Source organism: Peromyscus leucopus, chromosome 20 (genome assembly GCF_004664715.2).
Source record: "Peromyscus leucopus breed LL Stock chromosome 20, UCI_PerLeu_2.1, whole genome shotgun sequence".
Lineage (NCBI taxonomy): Eukaryota > Metazoa > Chordata > Mammalia > Rodentia > Cricetidae > Peromyscus > Peromyscus leucopus.
This window is the reverse complement of record NC_051080.1, coordinates 38366488-38385350: the sequence shown is the minus strand read 5'-3', so window position 1 is coordinate 38385350 and position 18863 is coordinate 38366488. Positions and strand designations below refer to the sequence as shown.

Here is an 18863-nt window from a genome sequence, read left to right as displayed (position 1 = left end):
CGAACTCACAGAGATCCACCTGGCTCTGCCTCCCGAGTGCTGGGATTAAAGGCGTGCGCCACCAACACCCGGCATGAGGCTGTAACTCTTACAGCCTGTCGCCAGGGGCATATTTCTTCCAGCAAGGACCCACCTCATAAAAGTTCCATAAACTTCCAAACAGTGAGCGCTATTAGCTGAGACCGAGAGTTCAAATACATGATCCTATGGTGACAATTCTCATTTACACTCCCAAGAAGCTAAAATAAAATACACACACCATAAATTCTGTATTGTTTTATAGTATATTTTAAAAATGACAGTAACAATGCACTCTCTTACTAGGGAGTGTCACTGAATAGGGCCTTAAAGAGTAACAGTGTTTTGTTCAAACAGAACTTATAATTGCACAAAAGTCATACAAAGCATTAAGAAATGTTGACCAAGACTGCAGTTTCTGGATTCTGGTGGGTGTATACCCTGTGGGTCTGAAGTCCACTGGTGACCCCTGGACCCATACTTTTGACTGATAGTCAAAGCTCCTCAGTGGCCATAGGAGGAAGAAGTCCAGAACCCATGAGCCCTGTGACCACAGGATTCTGTCACAGTGCTGGGAGTTAATGATGTTCATCACCATCACCTTTTCATCACCCAGGAACATGTGAAAACTTGTCAGTTTAAAGAAGATTTACCAGGTTTAAAACTTACACAGTCTAAGGTTTGGGCCTTAGATGCCACTTCAGGAAGTTAAGAATAAAAACCACTAGTCACACCATAAAAACCTCTCTGTGCAGTGTTCTTTATGACACCAGCAGCTTGGGCACCCATTTAAATTTCTTTTCTTTTTCTTTTTTTCTTTTTCTTTTTCTTTTTTTTGAGACAGGGTCTCTCCTGGAACTTGCTATGTAGACCAGGCTATCCTCGAACTCAGAGATCCGCCTGCCTCTGTCTCCCGAGTGCTGGGATTAAAGGCGTGCACCACCACTGCCTGGCTTAATAAATGATGCTTTCATTTATTGTCTTCTAGTCAGTGGTGGTGATGGGTCCAACTCAAATCCCAACTCAGTTTAATTGGCAGGAGTTTCTGGGAACAGTGTGATAGAGGAGGCTGGGGTACCATCTGGACGGGGAGCTCACTCTGCTTTATTTATGGCCTGAGCTGGCAGGACCCGTGCTCTCTACTTACAGTCTCTGCATTACTATTACATTCATTTTTGAAACAGGGTCTCACTCTGTAGCCTAGGCTAGTCTGGAACTCACAGCAATCCCCTGCTTCAGTCCTTTAAGTGCTGTGATGATGGGGTAAACTACTATGCCTGGGTACCTTCTGTCTGTATTATGTGCACACTCAGATTGAAAAGAAGCTAACACACCAGCTCTTAGGGCTTCCCTCTATCGCATGAGCTTTTGAATAAAGCGCCTGCATTAGTCCAGCCCTCCTACTTACCATGCAGCTGTGTCGTACAACTGAACCTGACGCTATGTTTGGACTTGTAGCCATTGCCATGCCATCCCTAGCTTAGAGTAAGGAGTGGACCACATGGCGCACGCCTTTAATCTCAGCACTCCAGAGGCAGAGGCAGGCGGATCTCTGTGAGTTTGAGGCCAGCCTGGTCTATAGAGTGAGTTTCAGGACAGCCAGGGCTGTCACACAGAGAAACCCTGTCTAGAAAAACCAAAACCAAAACCAAAACCAAACCAAACCAAACCAAAACCAAACAAAAAGTAGACCATAGGGTTTTCACAACTACCATGAGTGGATTTTATTTTTATTGGCAGTAGAGGTATACAGTACTACATGAGATTGTAGCACTATTTTTGTTTTGATTTTTTTGACAGGGTCTCATCGTATTGCTATGGCTGGCTTGTAACTTGCTATATGGACCAGGCTGGTCTGGGGCATGAACTTGTGACAATCTTGCCTCTGCCTTTAGAATACTGAAACCACAGGCACTAGCCATTATGCCCAGACTGGGTCCTATCATGATGATTTTGACAATAAATACTGCAAGTAGCTATGTGGATCAGTTTAAAAGAACCTATAAAGGGCCGGGGAGGTGGTGGCTCATGTCTTTAATCCCAGCAGGGGGGCAGATCTCTCTGAGTTTGAGGCCAGCCTGGTCTACAGAGAGAGTTCCAGGACAGCCAGGGCTACACACAGAAACCCTGTCTTGAAAAACCAACCAACCAACCAACCAAACCACAAAAACCCTATAAAGGTGGAGAGGGTACAGGAAGATGGATAGTTTGAGTCCAGCCTGAGCTATATTAAGAGTCTGTCACAAAGGAAAGCAACTGATGAAGGATCTAAGGCACACAATGACATTTTGTCTAAGAAGAACCTATGAAGGACAGGAAGGTGAATGTTTGAAAAAGAATCCCCTTTAAATTGAAGAAAACAGAGCTCAAGGCCTGGATCTGTGGGGACACAGAGACTTTTCCTTCTCTTTCATCTTCTTCCTCCGAAGAACCTGGGCACTTTCTAGGTGCTAGGCAACTGAATGGCAAGAAAGATCAAGATTCTTGTTGGGTGGCTGGTGTTGCTGTCCTGTTGCTGAATGGAAAGACTGCAGGACACCCGTGTTTCCTGAGCCTGAGAGGTCCCACTTGATGTGAAAAACTTGGCTGGGGAGGCAGAGATCATGGAAGATAAGTACTGGCCACTTGGAACACTGAAAGGTAGCTTTTAGCATAGGCAGAGACTTTGGTGAAGAGTAAAAATACAGGCATCACACAAGCATCTTAGGATAGGATGTGGATCTCAGCACAAGAGCAGGAAGAGAAGAACTTGAAGAGGAGATTTTTTTGCTGAAATGTGTTAACTGGAATGCATGGGTACACACAACCAAAACCGTATTTTACATCCATATGTTAAACTTTCTGGATCATTAACTTTTCAAAATTAATGTTGCTAAAGTCCTAGTAACAGACTGTTTCAGAGTTTGCCATTTCAGATTTACATCTACTTAACATGAAAATGTCCTCATATCCAGGGACATCCATCATACAGTTGTGCACTCCCCATGGAACCTGGGTCTAATCCCCCACAGAGACACTGACTGCACACACAGGCAGGGATGCCAGTCTTGGACCTGAGATGTAACGGCTCCAGTGGTGGTCAAGAGGTCCTGCTGCAGATCTGTTCAATGTCACTCATCTCTTTGGGACAATCTGCAGAAAGGATCAGAGGTGAGTCCTGAGTCACCACGACATCATCCTCAATCCGCACTCCGAGACCTCGGAACTTCTCTGGTGCATCTCTGTCATCCTCTGGAATATAAATGCCTAAGGAAGAGAGAGAAGGGCTGTGACCAGTGACAGTAACCAGTGGATCAGAAGCAAGTTCACCTGTTACAATTCCCCCATCTGTCTCTGACAGATACTCGCTGCACTTACCTTAGAGCTGTGAGAACTAAATGAAGTACTGCACACAGCAAAGCTGTGCACATAAAGCTCAGTCAAGGTGGAATCCACTAGCTAGGATTACTACTGTTACAGCCATTTTTTTAGTAGACTACAAACTGTATTCAACTACGATGATACCATGTAATTCTGTCATGGTCTATTGGTTTAAGAAAGTCACTAATTTACAAATACGTTATATACATTAGGAACCAGCAGATTATATAAATTACAGCTTCCCTTGATAAAAATCCTCTGAAGAAAGGCTACTGGATTAAAATATAGTATGAAGTCAGCTGTGGTGGCACACACATGAACTTAGGAGGAGGCTGAGGTAGACTATCTGGGCTACATAATGAGTTAAAGGCCAGCCTACAATAAACAGTTATGTCCTGTCTCAAAGGCAACAACAACAAAACAAAACCCAAAATGAAGTAAAAAAACATAAAGTGTATTAAAACATATTTAAGCTGGGCGGTGGTGGTGCACACACTTAGGAGGCAGAGGCAGGTGGATCTCTGTGAGTTCAAGGCCAGCCTGGTCTACAGAGTGAGTTCCAGGACAGCCAGGACTGTTACATACAGAAACCCTGTCTCGAAAAGCAAAAACAACAAAACAAAACAGAAAACCCTAAAAGACAAAAACCAAACCAAACAAATAAATGATGTAAAAAGACGTTTATCAGTCCTAACACCCAATTTTCAAACGCTGGGTCCTGCTCTTACAATGCAAGCAGCATCGTTGTTTAAGCGGCCAGCTGTCCTCAGTCTCTGCGCCCACTGTGGTCCCCACCTGACTCTTCCACTGCCCACTAGGCACTCACCTGAGGCAGTAACCGTGGGGTAACGGTGGGCAGTTCACTGGAGGTGGCCGGATGTCACAACCTACCACGACTAACTGTGACTATCACAAGTCGGCCCGGCAAAGGCAGGATTAACAAAGATTTATTTCTTATATCGACTTACAGAAAGGACTTGCCATCTGTTGTTTATTGGAGAAGTGAATTAAAGCGTGTGATCTTAAACAAGGAAACTCAAGACAAACCTAAGTATTTTATAGTCTGTAAATAAAAATAAGCAATGTATACTTCAGGGTTAACCTGTCCCTCACCTGGTTCAATTGTGATCACCATACCAGGCTGCATAGGAAGTGAACGAGGCATGTCTGGAGTATCATGGACATCCATTCCAAGGTAATGGCCAACATGATGAGGGCAGTATTTCCGAGCAGCCTGGAAAAGATAATTACCACAGTATTATTAGGGCACTGAGCTGGCATGGATAAACTGAAATTGATAAATCAGTGAGATGTGGTGTTAATAACTACCAGTTTCTGCCAGTTATATTTAAACTATCCTTGGACTAATGCTTAAGAGATGTGACAAACTGCCACTTTTGGGGGGATGTAGTGTGGTGTGGTGTGTGCACTTGTGTGCAGGTACACAGCATGCCTATTGAAGCTGGAGTTGATGGTGGCTGTCTTCCTCTACAGAACTTCATCTTGTTTCTTTCTTTCCTTTCTTTTTTAAAAAAGACTTATTTATTTATTATGTACACAGTGGTCTGCCTGCATGTATGCCTCCTTGACAGAAGAGGGCATCAGATCTCATTACAGACGGTTGTGGCTCACCATGTGGGTGTTGGGAATTGAACTCAGGACCTCTGGAAGAGCATCCAGTGCTCTTAACCTCTGAGCCATCTCTCCAGCCCCAGCTTGTTTCTTGATTGACAGGTTCGTTGCTGTGCTTTTGTGAGTGTACATGCCTAATGTACGGGGAGGGAAGAGCACAGCCTGTCTCTCCTCCTAGCATGTAGGTTCTGGGAATGAACTCAGGCCAGCAGGCTTGATGGCTCGTGACTTTATACATGGAACTCTCTTGTCATTTCTGCACTTCCCCCCCATCTTTTTTCTTGATGAACTTGCAGAGGTTTCCCAGAGGTTTCTATGGTCTCCACCACCCAGTGCTGGGATTATGGGAACAGGTTGCTGTGGCTAGTCTTCTTTTTTTAAAAGAGATAGGGTTTCTCTGTGTAGTCCTGGCTGTCTTGGAAGGAAGTCACTCTGCAGACCAGGATGACCTTGAACTTAAGAGATCCACCTGCCTCTGCCTCGGAGTGATGGAATTAAAGGCATGAGCCACTATTGCCCAGTCTTTTCTCTTTTTTTGTTTTTTGAGACAGGGTTTCTCTGTATAGCTTTGTGCCTTTCTTGGAACTCGCCTTGGAGACCAGGCTGGCCTCGAACTCACAGAGATCCACCTGTCTCTGCCTCCCGAGTGCTGGGATTAAAGGCGTGCACCACCACCGCCTGGCTCAGTCTTCTTTTCTTGAAGAGTTATTTAATTTTACCAGCATTAGTGTTTGCCTGCATGCATGTATGTATACTTTGCATGCACCTAGTACCCTCAAAGGCCTGAAGAGGGTATCAGATCCCTTGGGACTGTAGTTACAGATGTCCCTGAGCCTCTATGTAACTTGGGTCCTCTGGAAGAGCAGCCAGTGCTCCCAACCTCTGGGTCGTCTCTCCAGCCTCCACACCAACTTTTTTTTTTTTTTTTTAAAGATTTATTTATTTATTATGTATATAGCATGTTTGTCTGCACATCAGAAGAGGGCACCAGATCTCATTACAGATGGTTGTGAGCCACCATGTGGTTACTGGGAATTGAACTCAGGACCTCTGGAAGAGCAGTCAGTGTTCTGATCCTCTGAGCCATCTCTCCAGCCCCCACACCAACTTTTGTAAGTGGATGCTGGGGACTGGAATTCAGGTCCTCACACTTGCACTGGAAAGCACTGTACTCACTGAGCCAAGTCCACGCCTGGCAAACTGTTACGTCCTCTATGCAACTGTGCCATTAGCACACTTACTATACTGCCTCCTATCCCTCTGCTAAGTTTACTGAACACAGGCTAAGGAACACCAGCAATAACTGACAAAAGAAAACCGTTTCTGGCACGAGGACAAAGCTCAGCAGTTTTTGCTGACCATATGCAGGTCTTCAGTTTGATCCCTAGCACAGGGGAATCTCCTTTTTTGAGAAAGGGCAGACAGCAATGTTGCTATCCTTTCAAGTCATACAAGGAAGACATGCAGGGCAGTGGTGCTGCACGCCTTTAATCCTAGCACCTGGGAGGTGGAGACGGGATCTGTGAGTTCGAGGCCAGCTTGGTCTACAGAGTGAGTTCCAGGACAGCTGGCACTGTTACATAGAAAAACCCTATCTCGAAAAACCAAACCAACCAATCAACCAACCAACCAAGCAAAGAAGGAAGATACAAACTCTGAGCACACACTTGGGTGGAGACAGGAGAATCAGGAGTTCAAGACCAGCCTAGGTTATGATGACCCCACCATCAATGACATAAAAAGTAAGATATAACTCACACATCTCTCTTGGGTAGCCTACTCTGGAAACTCTGAGTATACCACATCAAATTGTGGAATAGGCATGACTGTATATTCACTGGCCTAGATATTTCTACCAGTTAGTTAAATATTTGCTGGCTTGGCACAGGGAATTTATAATTTTTTTTTTTTTCTGCTAATAGGAGTCCTGGAAGTCTCAACTTGGAGATAGAAGATGCCTAATGCTTGTGTGACTCAGATTTTTGCAATTATAACGGATACCATACATTTAGACACTGACAAAACCCATTAAAGATGTAGCCCTTCGGCATCTTGCTAAGTCTCAGTAATGTAACTGAACCAATAAACAGCCTCTCCTCTGACCTTCAGAGTCCCCAGGAAAGGTTTAGGAGTTAACCTTCTTTCCTTGTCTGTGTTCCTTCCCTCCCTGCCTGGACAGACTTCATTTTTTGTTTTCTGAGTACTCACTTATGCTTTGGCACGCAATGACTCAGAATGTGCTGCCATCTCCTGGCAAAAATAAGGACCCGCCTCCTTTGTTTTAATCCACGGTAGAGCTAAATCCATCTTACAAAGAACTGCGAAGACAGTGTCTAAGTCTGTCTCGTGCTACTAAGGCAACGCTGGAGCAGCATGCTGGCCGTTCGCTCTCCAGGACTGGGTGGAGAGGAGGAGGTACCTTGAAGGCGCTGTCTTTGCTGCTCCTCACGATGCCCAGGTCCTTCAGCTTCTGTCCCATTAGTGTCATCATCACGCTGTAGATGTTCTCCAAGCTTGTCCCGGGAGAGCACAGTGTCAAACAGGCTCTCTGGATCTCTAGAACAGCTTCATAGAGCTCCGCCTGAGGAGCGGTGAACCTACGGACAGGAAAGCAAACGAATGCGAGTCGGGTCGACGGGCCTGGCAGCAGCGTTTCCCCAGCCCACCATCCTGCTGGCCCTTCCACAGTTGAAGGTGGAAGTTTACATCACTGATCTAAACCTTTTCCTCCTTTTTATTTCTCGTGTTACAGTTTGAACCCCAAACCTTGTGAATTCTAGGCAAGTACCTACCACTTTCTATTCCAGTTTAAACGTTTAAAGTTTATCAATTTCTAAATTGGGCATGGTGGTACAGGACTAGTAATCCCAATACTCATTAGGTTGAGGCAGGAGGATTGTAAGTTTGAGGCCAGCCTGAGCGATACAGTAAATGTGCCAATAGTCTGGGTCACTAAGTGAGATCCTGCTTCAGCTATATTCCCTAATATCTATATTCAGTGTTTTCTTTTCTCTCTCTCTCTCTCTCTTTTTGTTGTTTTTTTTGAGACAGTTCCTCTGTGTAGCCTTGGCTGTCCTGGAACTCTCTCTGTAGACCAGGCTGGTCTCATGTATCTGCTGAGCCATCTCTCCAGCCCCTGATCTTTAACTCTTTATCATTCTGCTTCGGCTCCCTGAGTCCTGGGTTTAGAAGCACAGCACCACATCGGTCTCATATTCAGTTTTCCAACTACTTGGCGATTTAAAAAGAGACCGTGTTTATTTTAAGTTATGTATGTACGTGTTCATGGTTTGTGTATGTGAATGCAGTGCCTGACAAGGCCCCTGGAGCTGGACTTACAAACAGTTGTGAGCTGCCTGACATGGGTCTTCTGGAAGAGGAGCAAGGACTCCTCATTACTGAGCCATCTTTCGACCTCTACTATTTGGAGACTCTAACATCTACCTGTCAACTGGGCATGGTGGTGCACGCCTTTAATCCCAGTACTGGAGAGGCAGAGGCAGGTGGATCTCCAAGTTAGAGGCCAGCCTGGGCTACAGAGTGAGATCTAGGACAGGCACCAAAACTACACAGAGAAAACCTGTCTCGAAAAACCAAACCAAACCAAAAGGGGAATATATATATACACACACGTATCACCATGATTTGTTTGGTCTGCAGCTAAATATCTCATGATCGCTGTGAACACTTGTCCTATTACATTAACAAGACTGAATCGCCTACTGTACGGGCCCACCCATTTCTCTGCAGTCTTTTCCGTGTTCCTTTGTGTACGCTGGCGCTGTTTCAGGAGCCTGTGCACACAACCACTGTCACTGTCATCCACGCTCTGCTTTACTCCTGACCACACTCTTGTCCTCACGTCTATTTTGTTTGTATTAATGTCACTGTTTACTCTTGGTCTCAGCCAAAAGATCAAGAAGCCATACCATTTTAGCTTCCTTAGAGTCGATGTTTTCATGGAAATGTCTTTCTCCACCTTTTTATTTTCATGAGTTTAATAGTTTTTTTTTTTTTTTGGTTTTTCGAGACAGGGTTTCTCTGTGTAGCTTTGGGCCTTTTCCTGGAACACACTTGGTAGCCCAGGCTGGCCTCGAACTCACAGAGATCCACCTGCCTCTGCCTCCCGAGTGCTGGGATTAAAGGCGTGCGCCACCACCGCCCGGCTGAGTTTAATAGTTTTTATTTAAAGTGATTTTTGTGCTGGGCAGTAGTGGTGCACAGATCTCTGTAGAGGAGGGCAAATCTCTGAGTTTGAGGCTAGTACGGTTTACAACAGAGTGAGTTCTAGAACAGGGCTATACAGAGAAACCTGCTCAAAAAAACAAAAACAAAAACAAAAAGGGGGGGTGTGCTTTTTGTCAAGAACAGTGGCACATGCCTGTACTTCCTGTAGTCAGTTTGTTTTTTTTTTTGAGACAGAGTCTTACTATGTAGCCCTGGAAGTTGCAGATAACCACCTCCTCTGCCTCCAAGGTTAACTGCAGGTGAAGTAAGGAAGATTGTGAGTTCAAGGTCAGCCTGAGATACATAGTTGAGTCTGAGGCTAGCCTGGAGTACATAGCAAGACATAGCAAGACCATCTCCAATTATTAAAAAATAAAGGTGCAGGTTGGAGAGATGGCTCAGCAGTTAAGAGCACTGGCTGTTCTTCCAGAGGTCCTGAGTTCAATTCCCAGCAACCACATGGTGGCTCACAACCATCTGTAATGAGATCTGGCGCCCTCTTCTGGCCTGCAGGCATAAATTCAGACAGAGAACTGTATACACAATAACTAAATAAATCTTTTCATTTACTTATTTATTTTTTGTTCTCTCTCTCTCTCTCTCTCTCTCTCTCTCTCTCTCTCTCTCTCTCGCTCGCTCACTTGCTCGCTCTCGCTCTCCCCCTCCCTCCCTCTCTCTCTCTTTCTTTCTATTTTTCGAGACAGGGTTTCTCTGTGTAGCTTTGCGCCTTTCCTGGATCTCACTCTGTAGATCAGGATGGCCTAGAACTCACAGAAATCTGCCTGGCTCTGCTGCCAGGCTCATAAATAAATTTTTTTTAAAAAAATGAAGGTGCTTCATTTATAAACAGTTTTGGTGTCATTAACGACAGAGCTGTATTTAGTCCTGTCATTTTTGCTATTTTCTTCTTCATCTGTGCACGTGTGTATGCGTGTCTGCTTTTGTGTTTTTTCTTCCTTTTCTACTTTTTGGCCAATAACATTTCTTTTAGAGAAAAACTTCTGTTTATTTACTCTGTGTTTGTGTATGCATGTGGATGGATTCACGCCACGGTGCACATGTGGAGGGCTGGAGGATAGAGGATGAGCTGGGAAAGTCAGTTCTCTGTGTGAGTTCCAGGATGGTTTCAATTCAGGTCACAAGGCTTGGTGGCCAGTGCCTTCACCCTTTAAAGCCATCCTGCCAGGCCCTCCATTTTTTTTTTTTTTTTTTTAAGCATTCCATTTTAACTTCTCTATTGGCCTGTTAGGTATACTTATTTGTATTATTTTTTTCTGGTTGCTTTTGGGGTTATATTCTTCTGAAGAGTGCTTTTTCTCACCTTGGCGGGATCCAAAGCACATCTGTTCTCAATGGGAAGCACTAGACTTTCTGTTTAGTTTACTCAGCTTCCAGACGGTGATGTTTTACTGAGTGCTCTAGTGCCTCTCTAGCAAAGTTTTGTGATCAGTCAATAATTCCTGAATAGTTTACATGAAGATTCAGGGGTTTACTCTCTCTAGCTCCTTCTCTTCAAGAATTTCCCCCATATTTCTGGTTTGTTTGCCAGGACCTCAATCTGTTTTCTGTTATCTTTTTTTTTGGGTGGAGGTGTGGTGAGACTATTTCTGTGTAGTCCCGGCTGTCCTAGAACTCACTTTGTAGCCCAGGCTGGCCGAGAACACAAGGGATCCACCTGCCTCTGCCTCGGACTGCTGGGATTAAAGGCGTGCACTGCTGCCCGGCTGTTCTCTGCCATCTTAAGCTGCTGAGACTGACGTTACACTGGTAACGCGCTGTGGACTAGGAAATTCGCTCAGTGGTTTAGAGACCAGCTGCTCTTCCAGAGGACCTGGGTTCAACTCTGAATGTCCAAATGATGGCCACAGCTGTTTTTTTTTTTTTAATGATTTATTTATTTTTATTTTATGTGCATTGGTGTGCCAGGATGTGTGTCTGTGTGAGGGGTCAGAACCCCTGGAACTGGAGTTACAGACAGCTGTGAGCTGCCATGTGGGTGCTGGGAATTGAACACGGGTCCTCTGGAAAGAGCAGCCAGTACTCCCAATCTCTGAGCCACCTCTCTAGCCCCAGCTTATAGCTGTTTATAACTCTAGTTTCAGAGGATCCAATATCCTCTCCTGGTTTGTGGGCATTACATACATGCAAGCAAACACACACACACACACACACACACACACACACACACACACACACGTATGTATAAAGACTTAAAGTTTGTGCCTATAGTGGATATTCTCTAGTGGCTTCAAATTGTTCTTTAGTATTTTGTTGAGATTTCATAATCATTGTCTGTGGAGTGTTAACCCAATGAAGATATTCTACTGTACCTTGAATAAGGCATTATAATTAGAAGGCAAAAAAGCAATAAAGAAAACCACAAATGCAAATACCAAAACATGTGTGATTCATGTGTTAAGTCTTTCTTTTTCTTTTTTTTTCAGAGACAGGGTTTCTCTGTGTAGCTTTGGTGCCTGTCCTGGATCTCGCTCTGTAGACCAGGCTGGCCTTGAACTCACAGAAATTCACCTGGTTCTGCCTCCCAAGTGTGTGCGCCACCACCGCCCGGCTGTGTTAAGTCTTTCTTTCTTCCTTTTTTTTTTTTTTTAAGATTATTTATTTATTATGTATACAGAAGAGGGCACCAGGTCTCATTACAGATGGTTGTGAGCCACCATGTGGGTGCTGGGAATTGAACTCAGGACCTCTGGAAGAGCAGTCAGTGCTCTTAACCATTGAGCCATCTCTTCAGCCCTGTGTTGTCTTTCTATGTGCCTTACTATGCTACATAATGAACAAAACAGCCCAAAACAAAAACAGTAAAAAGCTTTATAAAGACAGCTGACGACATATAAGAGCCATTTACTCTAGATACATTCCTACACCAACCAAATCCCAAGATGCCATGGGGCATGTCACTCTGTAGAGTCCCTACCTGCCATTGACAGGCCATGTCCGGGTGATGTCACTCACATAGCAGGAAGATTCACAACCTCCATCAAGAAGCACCATCTCACCGTCCTGGAACAAAGAAAGGGGAGGAGGGAGCGATCCAACAATCTCACAATTGCAGGTTGTTTCTTCCTGTCTAAATGTCTGGGGGGGTGGAGCAGCTGGAGAGATGGCTTGGTGGTTAAGAGCACTTGTTCTTGCAGAGAAACTGAGTTTGGTTCCCCAAACTCCCATGGTGGCTCACAACTACCCATAAATCCAGTTCCAGGGGATCTGATGACCTCTTCTCATCTCCATGAGCCCATGCAGACAAAACACTCACAGACACAAATTAAGTGGAAAAGAAAAGTCTTTGGGGCCAGCAGGATGGTTCATTGAGTAAGGCTGCTTGCTATAGAAGCCTGACAATCCTAATAATAATAAACTATGTATGTTAATCTACTTCCTTACTAAAACGCAATTACTCTTAGCGTCTTCCTCTTAGGGTCTCTGTGTATAGCTCTGGCTGGTCTGGAACTTGCTATGTAGACGAGGTTGGCCTTGAACTCACAGATTCACTACTCTTAGCCTCTTAATTTTAGCATTTCTTTTCTGCTGTCAAAACACGTGGGAAAGAAGAAAACGTTGAGTGTATTTGTTCTGATTCACTCATGCCCTTAAAGATAGGGCATATCTTAGTCATATATAAATAAAAACAGATTTTGGCATAAAAATGATGGCATTTAGCCAGGTAGTGGTAGTACACACCTTTAGTCCCAACACTCAGGGTGAGGGTGAGGAGTAGAGGCAGGTAGACCTCTGAGTTTGAGGCCAGCCTGGTCTACAGAGTGAGTTCCAGAACAGCAAGGGATACACAAAGAAACTATGTCTGGGGGAGGGGAAAGAGGATGGAAGAAATGGCAACAGGATGGAATAAAAGTCCCTGCTAAAAGCCAACTTGGCCCTATATAAAACACTTTATAAAATATTCACATTATATAAAATATATTGGAAAGATTTTTTTTTTAAAATGTGCATTAGTGTTTTGCCATGGGAAATTTCAGGTCCTCTGAAACTTGAGTTATAGACAGTTGTGAGCTGCCATGTGGGTGCTGGGAATTGAACTCAGGACCTCTGGAAGAGCAGCCAGTGCTCTTAACTGCTGAGCCATTTCTCCAGCCCCCTGGAAAGACTTTTGCTTATAAAAACAACAACCCAGGGCTGGGTGTGGTGATACACACCTTCAATCTTAGCACTCAGGAGGCAGAGGCAGGGAGATCTCTGGGTTCCAGGCTAGCTGGTGCTATACAGCAACACTCTACCTCAGAAACAAAAACAAAAACTAGACCTGGCAATTGTGGGTGAAGTTAATAGCACATAGGACATGTCCCAACGATGATCGCTATATCGAACACTATCACCTAGAACACGACTGGGTCGAGGCAAGGGGAAGCATCAAACAGAGAACAGAAAGACAAGGTGCAGGACACATCTATCTGAAGACCTTGAAGAAGTAAGGAATGAATAAATAGGACACAGAAATGATGATACCTTAAGAATTGTATCTGAGATACTGACAACTGATTAAAGACATAAACCTATAGATGTGGGAAGCAGAATTAAATTAATTTACATAAAACCAAGTTGGTTTTTTGGGAAAGGGTCTCTCTATGTAGCCCTGGTGGGCCTAAAACTTACTATGAAGACCAGGCTGGTCTTAAACTCATACCAGAGATCTGCCTGTCTCTGCCTTCAGAGGGCTGGGATTAAAGGCACAGCACACAAACCCAGCTATCATGTTTACTTCTTAAAGTAACTGTCCAGTGAGATTTATTTTTGAGAAAAGACATATTAACTATGATTATCGAGCAGATTTAGACATGACCATGACTTAGGTAAAATAGACAAAGTGGTAGAAAAATGTATAAAGTTATCTTAGGAGAAGAAATTTAATTGCTATAATCACTTTAGAAATGTTTGGTATTATCCAAGATGCAAATATGTGCATCTTTCAACCCAGCAATTCTACTATTACATGTTCCTTGGATAAACTTGATATCTTAACCACTAAGCCACCTCTCCAGCCTCATACTTGACATCTTATATGCCAGGACAAAGACTATAAGCCCAAAGAACACTGTTTTTCTGTTTTTTCTGACAAAGGGTTTCTCTGTGTAGCTTTGTGCCTTTCCTGGAACAGGCACAGGCTAGCCTCGAACTCACAGGGATCCGCCTGCCCCTGCCTCCTGAGTCCTGGGATTAAAGGTGTGTGCCACCACTGCTGGGCTAAGAACACTGTTTTTAACATTGTAAATTTGGAAATAACATGTAAATGTCTATTGTCACATTAAGAAATTAAGAAAAAATTTAGAGCTGGAGAGATGGCTCAGAGGTTAAGAGCATTGGCAGCTCTTCCAAAAGTCCTGAGTTCAATTCCCAGCAACCACATAGTGGCTCACAGCTATCTATTAATGGGATCTGGTGCCCTCTTGTGGCACGTAGGTGTACATGCAGATAGAGCACCATACACATAAAATAAATCTTAAAAAAAAAATTATAGCATTAAAGTCACTTAAAAATAGCAATTGTGGGGCTGGTGAGATGGCAGAGGGGTTAAGAACATTGGCTGCTCTTCCAAAGGACCTGGGTTCAATTCCTAGCATTGGCATGGCTCACAACTGTTTGTAACTCCAGTTCCAGGGATCTAACACCCTCACATAGACATACACACAGACAAAACACCAATGCACATAAAAATTAAATCTTTAAAAAATTTGTGAAATAAATAAATTAATTACAAAAATGAATAGACAAGCAATTCTATTTGTTTTTGTTTTTATAATAAATTCTGAGAATGTGATGTCTAATTAAATCTAAATGAAATGAAAAACAAAACAAAATAAACCAATTGTGTTTGTGCTATACAGCACCCCTGGCACCCCAAGTCTGACCCCTAGCACTCCAAACAACAGTACAAAGCCCAAAAAACAGTGCATATGCCTGGTGTTCCAGCTACTCTCAGAAGGTCGACACAAGATGATGCTTAAGACTGGGTTACAGGGTTAGACTTGTCTCTTTAATTCTGCCCCCAAAACTCTATTACTTAAGTCACATTTTTATGAAACAAATGATGTTTTTAAATAAAAAGTTAAATGTTAAATGTTGTAATGTCCTAATTTCTTTTTCTTTTCTTTTTTTTTTTCCTTTTTGGTTTTTTGACACAGGGTTTCTGTGTAGCTTTGGAGTCTTTCCTGGAACTCACTCTATAGACCAGGCTGGCCTTGAACTCACAGAGCTCTGCCTTCCTCTGCCTCCCCAGTGCTGGGATTAAAGGTGCGTACCACCACCCGGCCTGTAATGTCCTAAGTTCTATGAATTTCTGTTTAGCTTTTGGGAAAGGTGGCTAGGCTTACCATGGCCTTGGAGTTCAAGCCGTTGAGCATCACATCACAAAGCCTCTAGGTTACTCCAAAGAGAGTGAGAAACATCACACCACGTCTTAGTCGCCCTATGAGAACTGACTCAACCCTTAGACCCTCCTTTGTTCTTCTACACCGGTGAAACAGACACATGGCAGCTGTGTGCCACCGGAGGGCCGTCAACCAGGTGGAGGCAAAATGGTTTCAAAGCTGGCCATGCTATGCACACTGTAATGCCAGCACGTGGGAGAGACACCAAGGCAGGAGGATCGCTGCAAGTCTGAGGCAGGCTTGGGCTACAAGAGAATTCTAAGCTAGCCTGGGCTATGGAGTAGGATTCTGCCAACACCACCACCCTGCCCCCAAACATTCTGAGGTTACATAGGTTAAAAAATAAGGGCTGGAGAGATGGCTCAGAGCTTAAGCACACTGGCTGTTCTTCCAGAGGTCCTGAGTTCAATTCCCAGCAACCACATGGTGGCTCACAACCATCTGTAATGAGATCTGGTGCCCTCTTCTGGCCTGAAGGGACACATGCAAGCAGAACACTGTATACATAATAAATAAATCTTCTTTAAAAAAAAAATAATAAACAAGATTGCTAGGTGGTGGTGGCACACGCCTTTAATCCCCTCACTTGGGAGGCAGAGGCAGGTAGATCTCTGAGTTTGAGGCCAGCCTAGTCTACAGAGTGAGATCCAGGGAAGGCGCAAAGCTACACAGAGAAACCTTGTCTCGAAAAACCAAAAAAACAAAACAAAACAAAACAAACCCAAACCAAACCAAACAAACAAGATCAAGTATGTAGATGCGCATTAGTGGTAAAGGAAAACTAACGGACTGGTGTGGACATGAGTGCGGCTCGGCAGTGCTTGCTTAGTGTGACCCAGCTTTGGTTCCATCCCCAGCACTGCACAGGACTGGGCAGGGTGGCATCTCCCTGTAAACCTACCCTAGAGGGAGAGGCACACAGGAAGGTTCAGGGTCATTCTTGGCTACTCACTGGGTTCAAGGCCAGTCTGGGCTATTTCAGACTAGGTCTCTAAAACACCACCATCACCTACACCAACCAACCAAAAAAGACAAGACAAAGATGATTACCACCACAATAAATTCACGGAAAAAAAAAAAAAAAAGACGATCCTGAACTAGTAGGTTGAGAAAGCCCACAAAGGCAATCCAGCTCAAGTAGCTCCACAGGCATGGCGACACTCTGGAGGCTACCCGCCTGGCCTCAGACCCTGCCTGTGTACTGTGGCTTGCTAAAGTTTAGATTATCCTTTTCGTCCACTAAGCAAGCATGCTAGTAATTGTTCTTACCTCACAGGGCTACTCCAAGGACTAATGAAATAACATCCATAAAACCATTTTATAGCTCATAAAGTGCTTTTTAAATGGCATTCCATTGGCGAGGGAAGGGTAGTGAGTTTTCTACTGGGGAACCCAGGCCTCTCAGGGAGCAGACTGCAGGGGCATTCTGATTACCTTGATCAGCTGATTGTTCTTCACATAGTGCAAAGTGTTCGAGCGATTACCGCCTGCAACCACGGGTGGGTAGGCTAAGATGTCTGCACCTCGGGCTCGGCATTCAAATTCAAACTGTGAAAAACAACAAAGTGTGACTCACACATTTTCTGTGGAACTGTTCCAGCTCAGGCTGTCTTCAGCCACCACAGAGGTGCTTACTCTAAGTCATTACTGGAACACTGGTCATACCTAACCAAACATTTTATGCCATCAACTCAGCACACTTCTTTGACGCTTACCTGATGGACTATATATATATTCTAGTCTATAAATGCCCTCTTACTTCAATCCTGTCATCCAGCTTCACTATACACATGTATTTGTTGAGGCAGGAGCTCATGGAGCCCAGATTGACCTCACACTTACTATATAGTTGAGGACAACCCCCGACTCCTGACCATCATGTGTCCATTTCCTAAGTGCTGCAATCTGAATGCACCAATACATCTGGCCCCAACCTTAGTTAATCTCCTGTAATTTAAGCTTCCTATGGTTTTCAAAGTAAGTCCGGAAGAAGACAGAGAAAATATGTAAGGAAGGCTGAGTCCAAAAAGACGCGCAAGGCTATTCTTATCAGCTAAACAATAACATATGGCTTAGATTTGTAACAATACCTAAACACGGCTATTTGTAGTCTTGCAAACAGTTATCAACCTGAGTGCTCGGGGTAGGAAAAGGATGCTGGGAAACTGTAAACTCTGCCACCTTCGGTACACCCTGAGGGCTGCCCCACTGGCCCCACTAAGTGCTGCCTCAGACCTTCCTTCCTTTACATGGACCAGGTGCTGGTCTCCGCTCATACTATCTAATCTTTCTTCACTGGCTCTCTCTGCACTTTTCTTCAATGTAACTCTGCATGCTTTAGATGCATAAGTTAACAACACTACGAGAAGGAGATGCTGTCACTACTCTGCCTGCCTGCAAGCCAATACCACCCACGAACCAGAGAATTCACTAGACATTTGCCCCGTCAGGACCTTTCCTGCTACCTGAGCTTACCTTCGCATAAAGAAAGGCTTCGTCTACTGGAGCTTTACTGGCAAACATGGTCTCTATGAAAGCCTGGAAAAAGAGGGGGTAGGGAAAAATACAGTCTCATTTTATCTATCACTCAAACATTCAAAATGTTGGGGTTCAAATAAACGCACCTTTCCCAGCCAGTGTGGGCTGGGGTGGGGGGCATACGCCTTTAATCCCAGCACTCAGAGGCAGATGCAGGCGGATCTCTATGTGAGGCCAGCCTGGTCGACAGAGTGAGTTCCACGACAGCCTGAGCTATAAAGAGTTTTCTCATCCAGATGCTATGACTAAGTAGTACATTTCAGGAGGGAAAAGAAATATTGCTTTCTGGAATAGTTGATAGATGACAGACTTAGGTGTTAAGGCACTCAATCTTACAACTCAGAATATACACTGTATGTTAGTTAGAGTCAGCAATCTGGAAATGTCTATGTCTTCTCCAAAACTCATGTTGAGCCAGGCATCAGTGCATGTCCTTAATACAAGCACCCAGGAGGGTCTCTGTGAGCTAATTAGAAAAACAAAAGTAACAGACACAGACACACACATACACATGTATGTATACAATAAATATATCTTTAAAACAAGACAAAAGAAACCTAATCCTCACTGGGGTGGTATCATGAAGGTCAGGGCCCTTGAAGTGATGAGTCACAAGGGCGGACCCCTCAAGGACGGGATTAGCAGTTTTGAGCGGTGTTATTCTGAGTTTCTTCAGCTGTGTGAGGA

At 44.2% G+C, this 18863-nt stretch overlaps 1 protein-coding gene across 3 annotated transcripts in view; it reads right to left on the bottom strand.

Annotated features, from left to right (window-relative positions):
• Nucleotides 1-1630: 1630 nt before the first annotated feature.
• Xpnpep3 (X-prolyl aminopeptidase 3) overlaps nt 1631-18863 on the bottom strand; it is a 51957-nt gene continuing 34724 nt past the window's right edge. For 2 of the 3 annotated variants that reach the window (XM_028871207.2, XM_028871208.2), the window contains exons 5-10: nt 18114-18176; nt 17073-17186; nt 12173-12258; nt 7430-7607; nt 4492-4612; nt 1631-3264 (exon numbers count right to left, since the gene is read on the bottom strand). In XM_028871207.2, coding sequence (XP_028727040.1) covers nt 3098-3264; nt 4492-4612; nt 7430-7607; nt 12173-12258; nt 17073-17186; nt 18114-18176 — 729 coding nt within the window. In that variant the 3' untranslated portion in view covers nt 1631-3097. Of the gene's footprint in view, nt 3265-4491; nt 4613-7429; nt 7608-12172; nt 12259-17072; nt 17187-18113; nt 18177-18863 lie in introns of those variants that run through there. The other variant, XM_028871209.2, reaches the window with a different exon arrangement.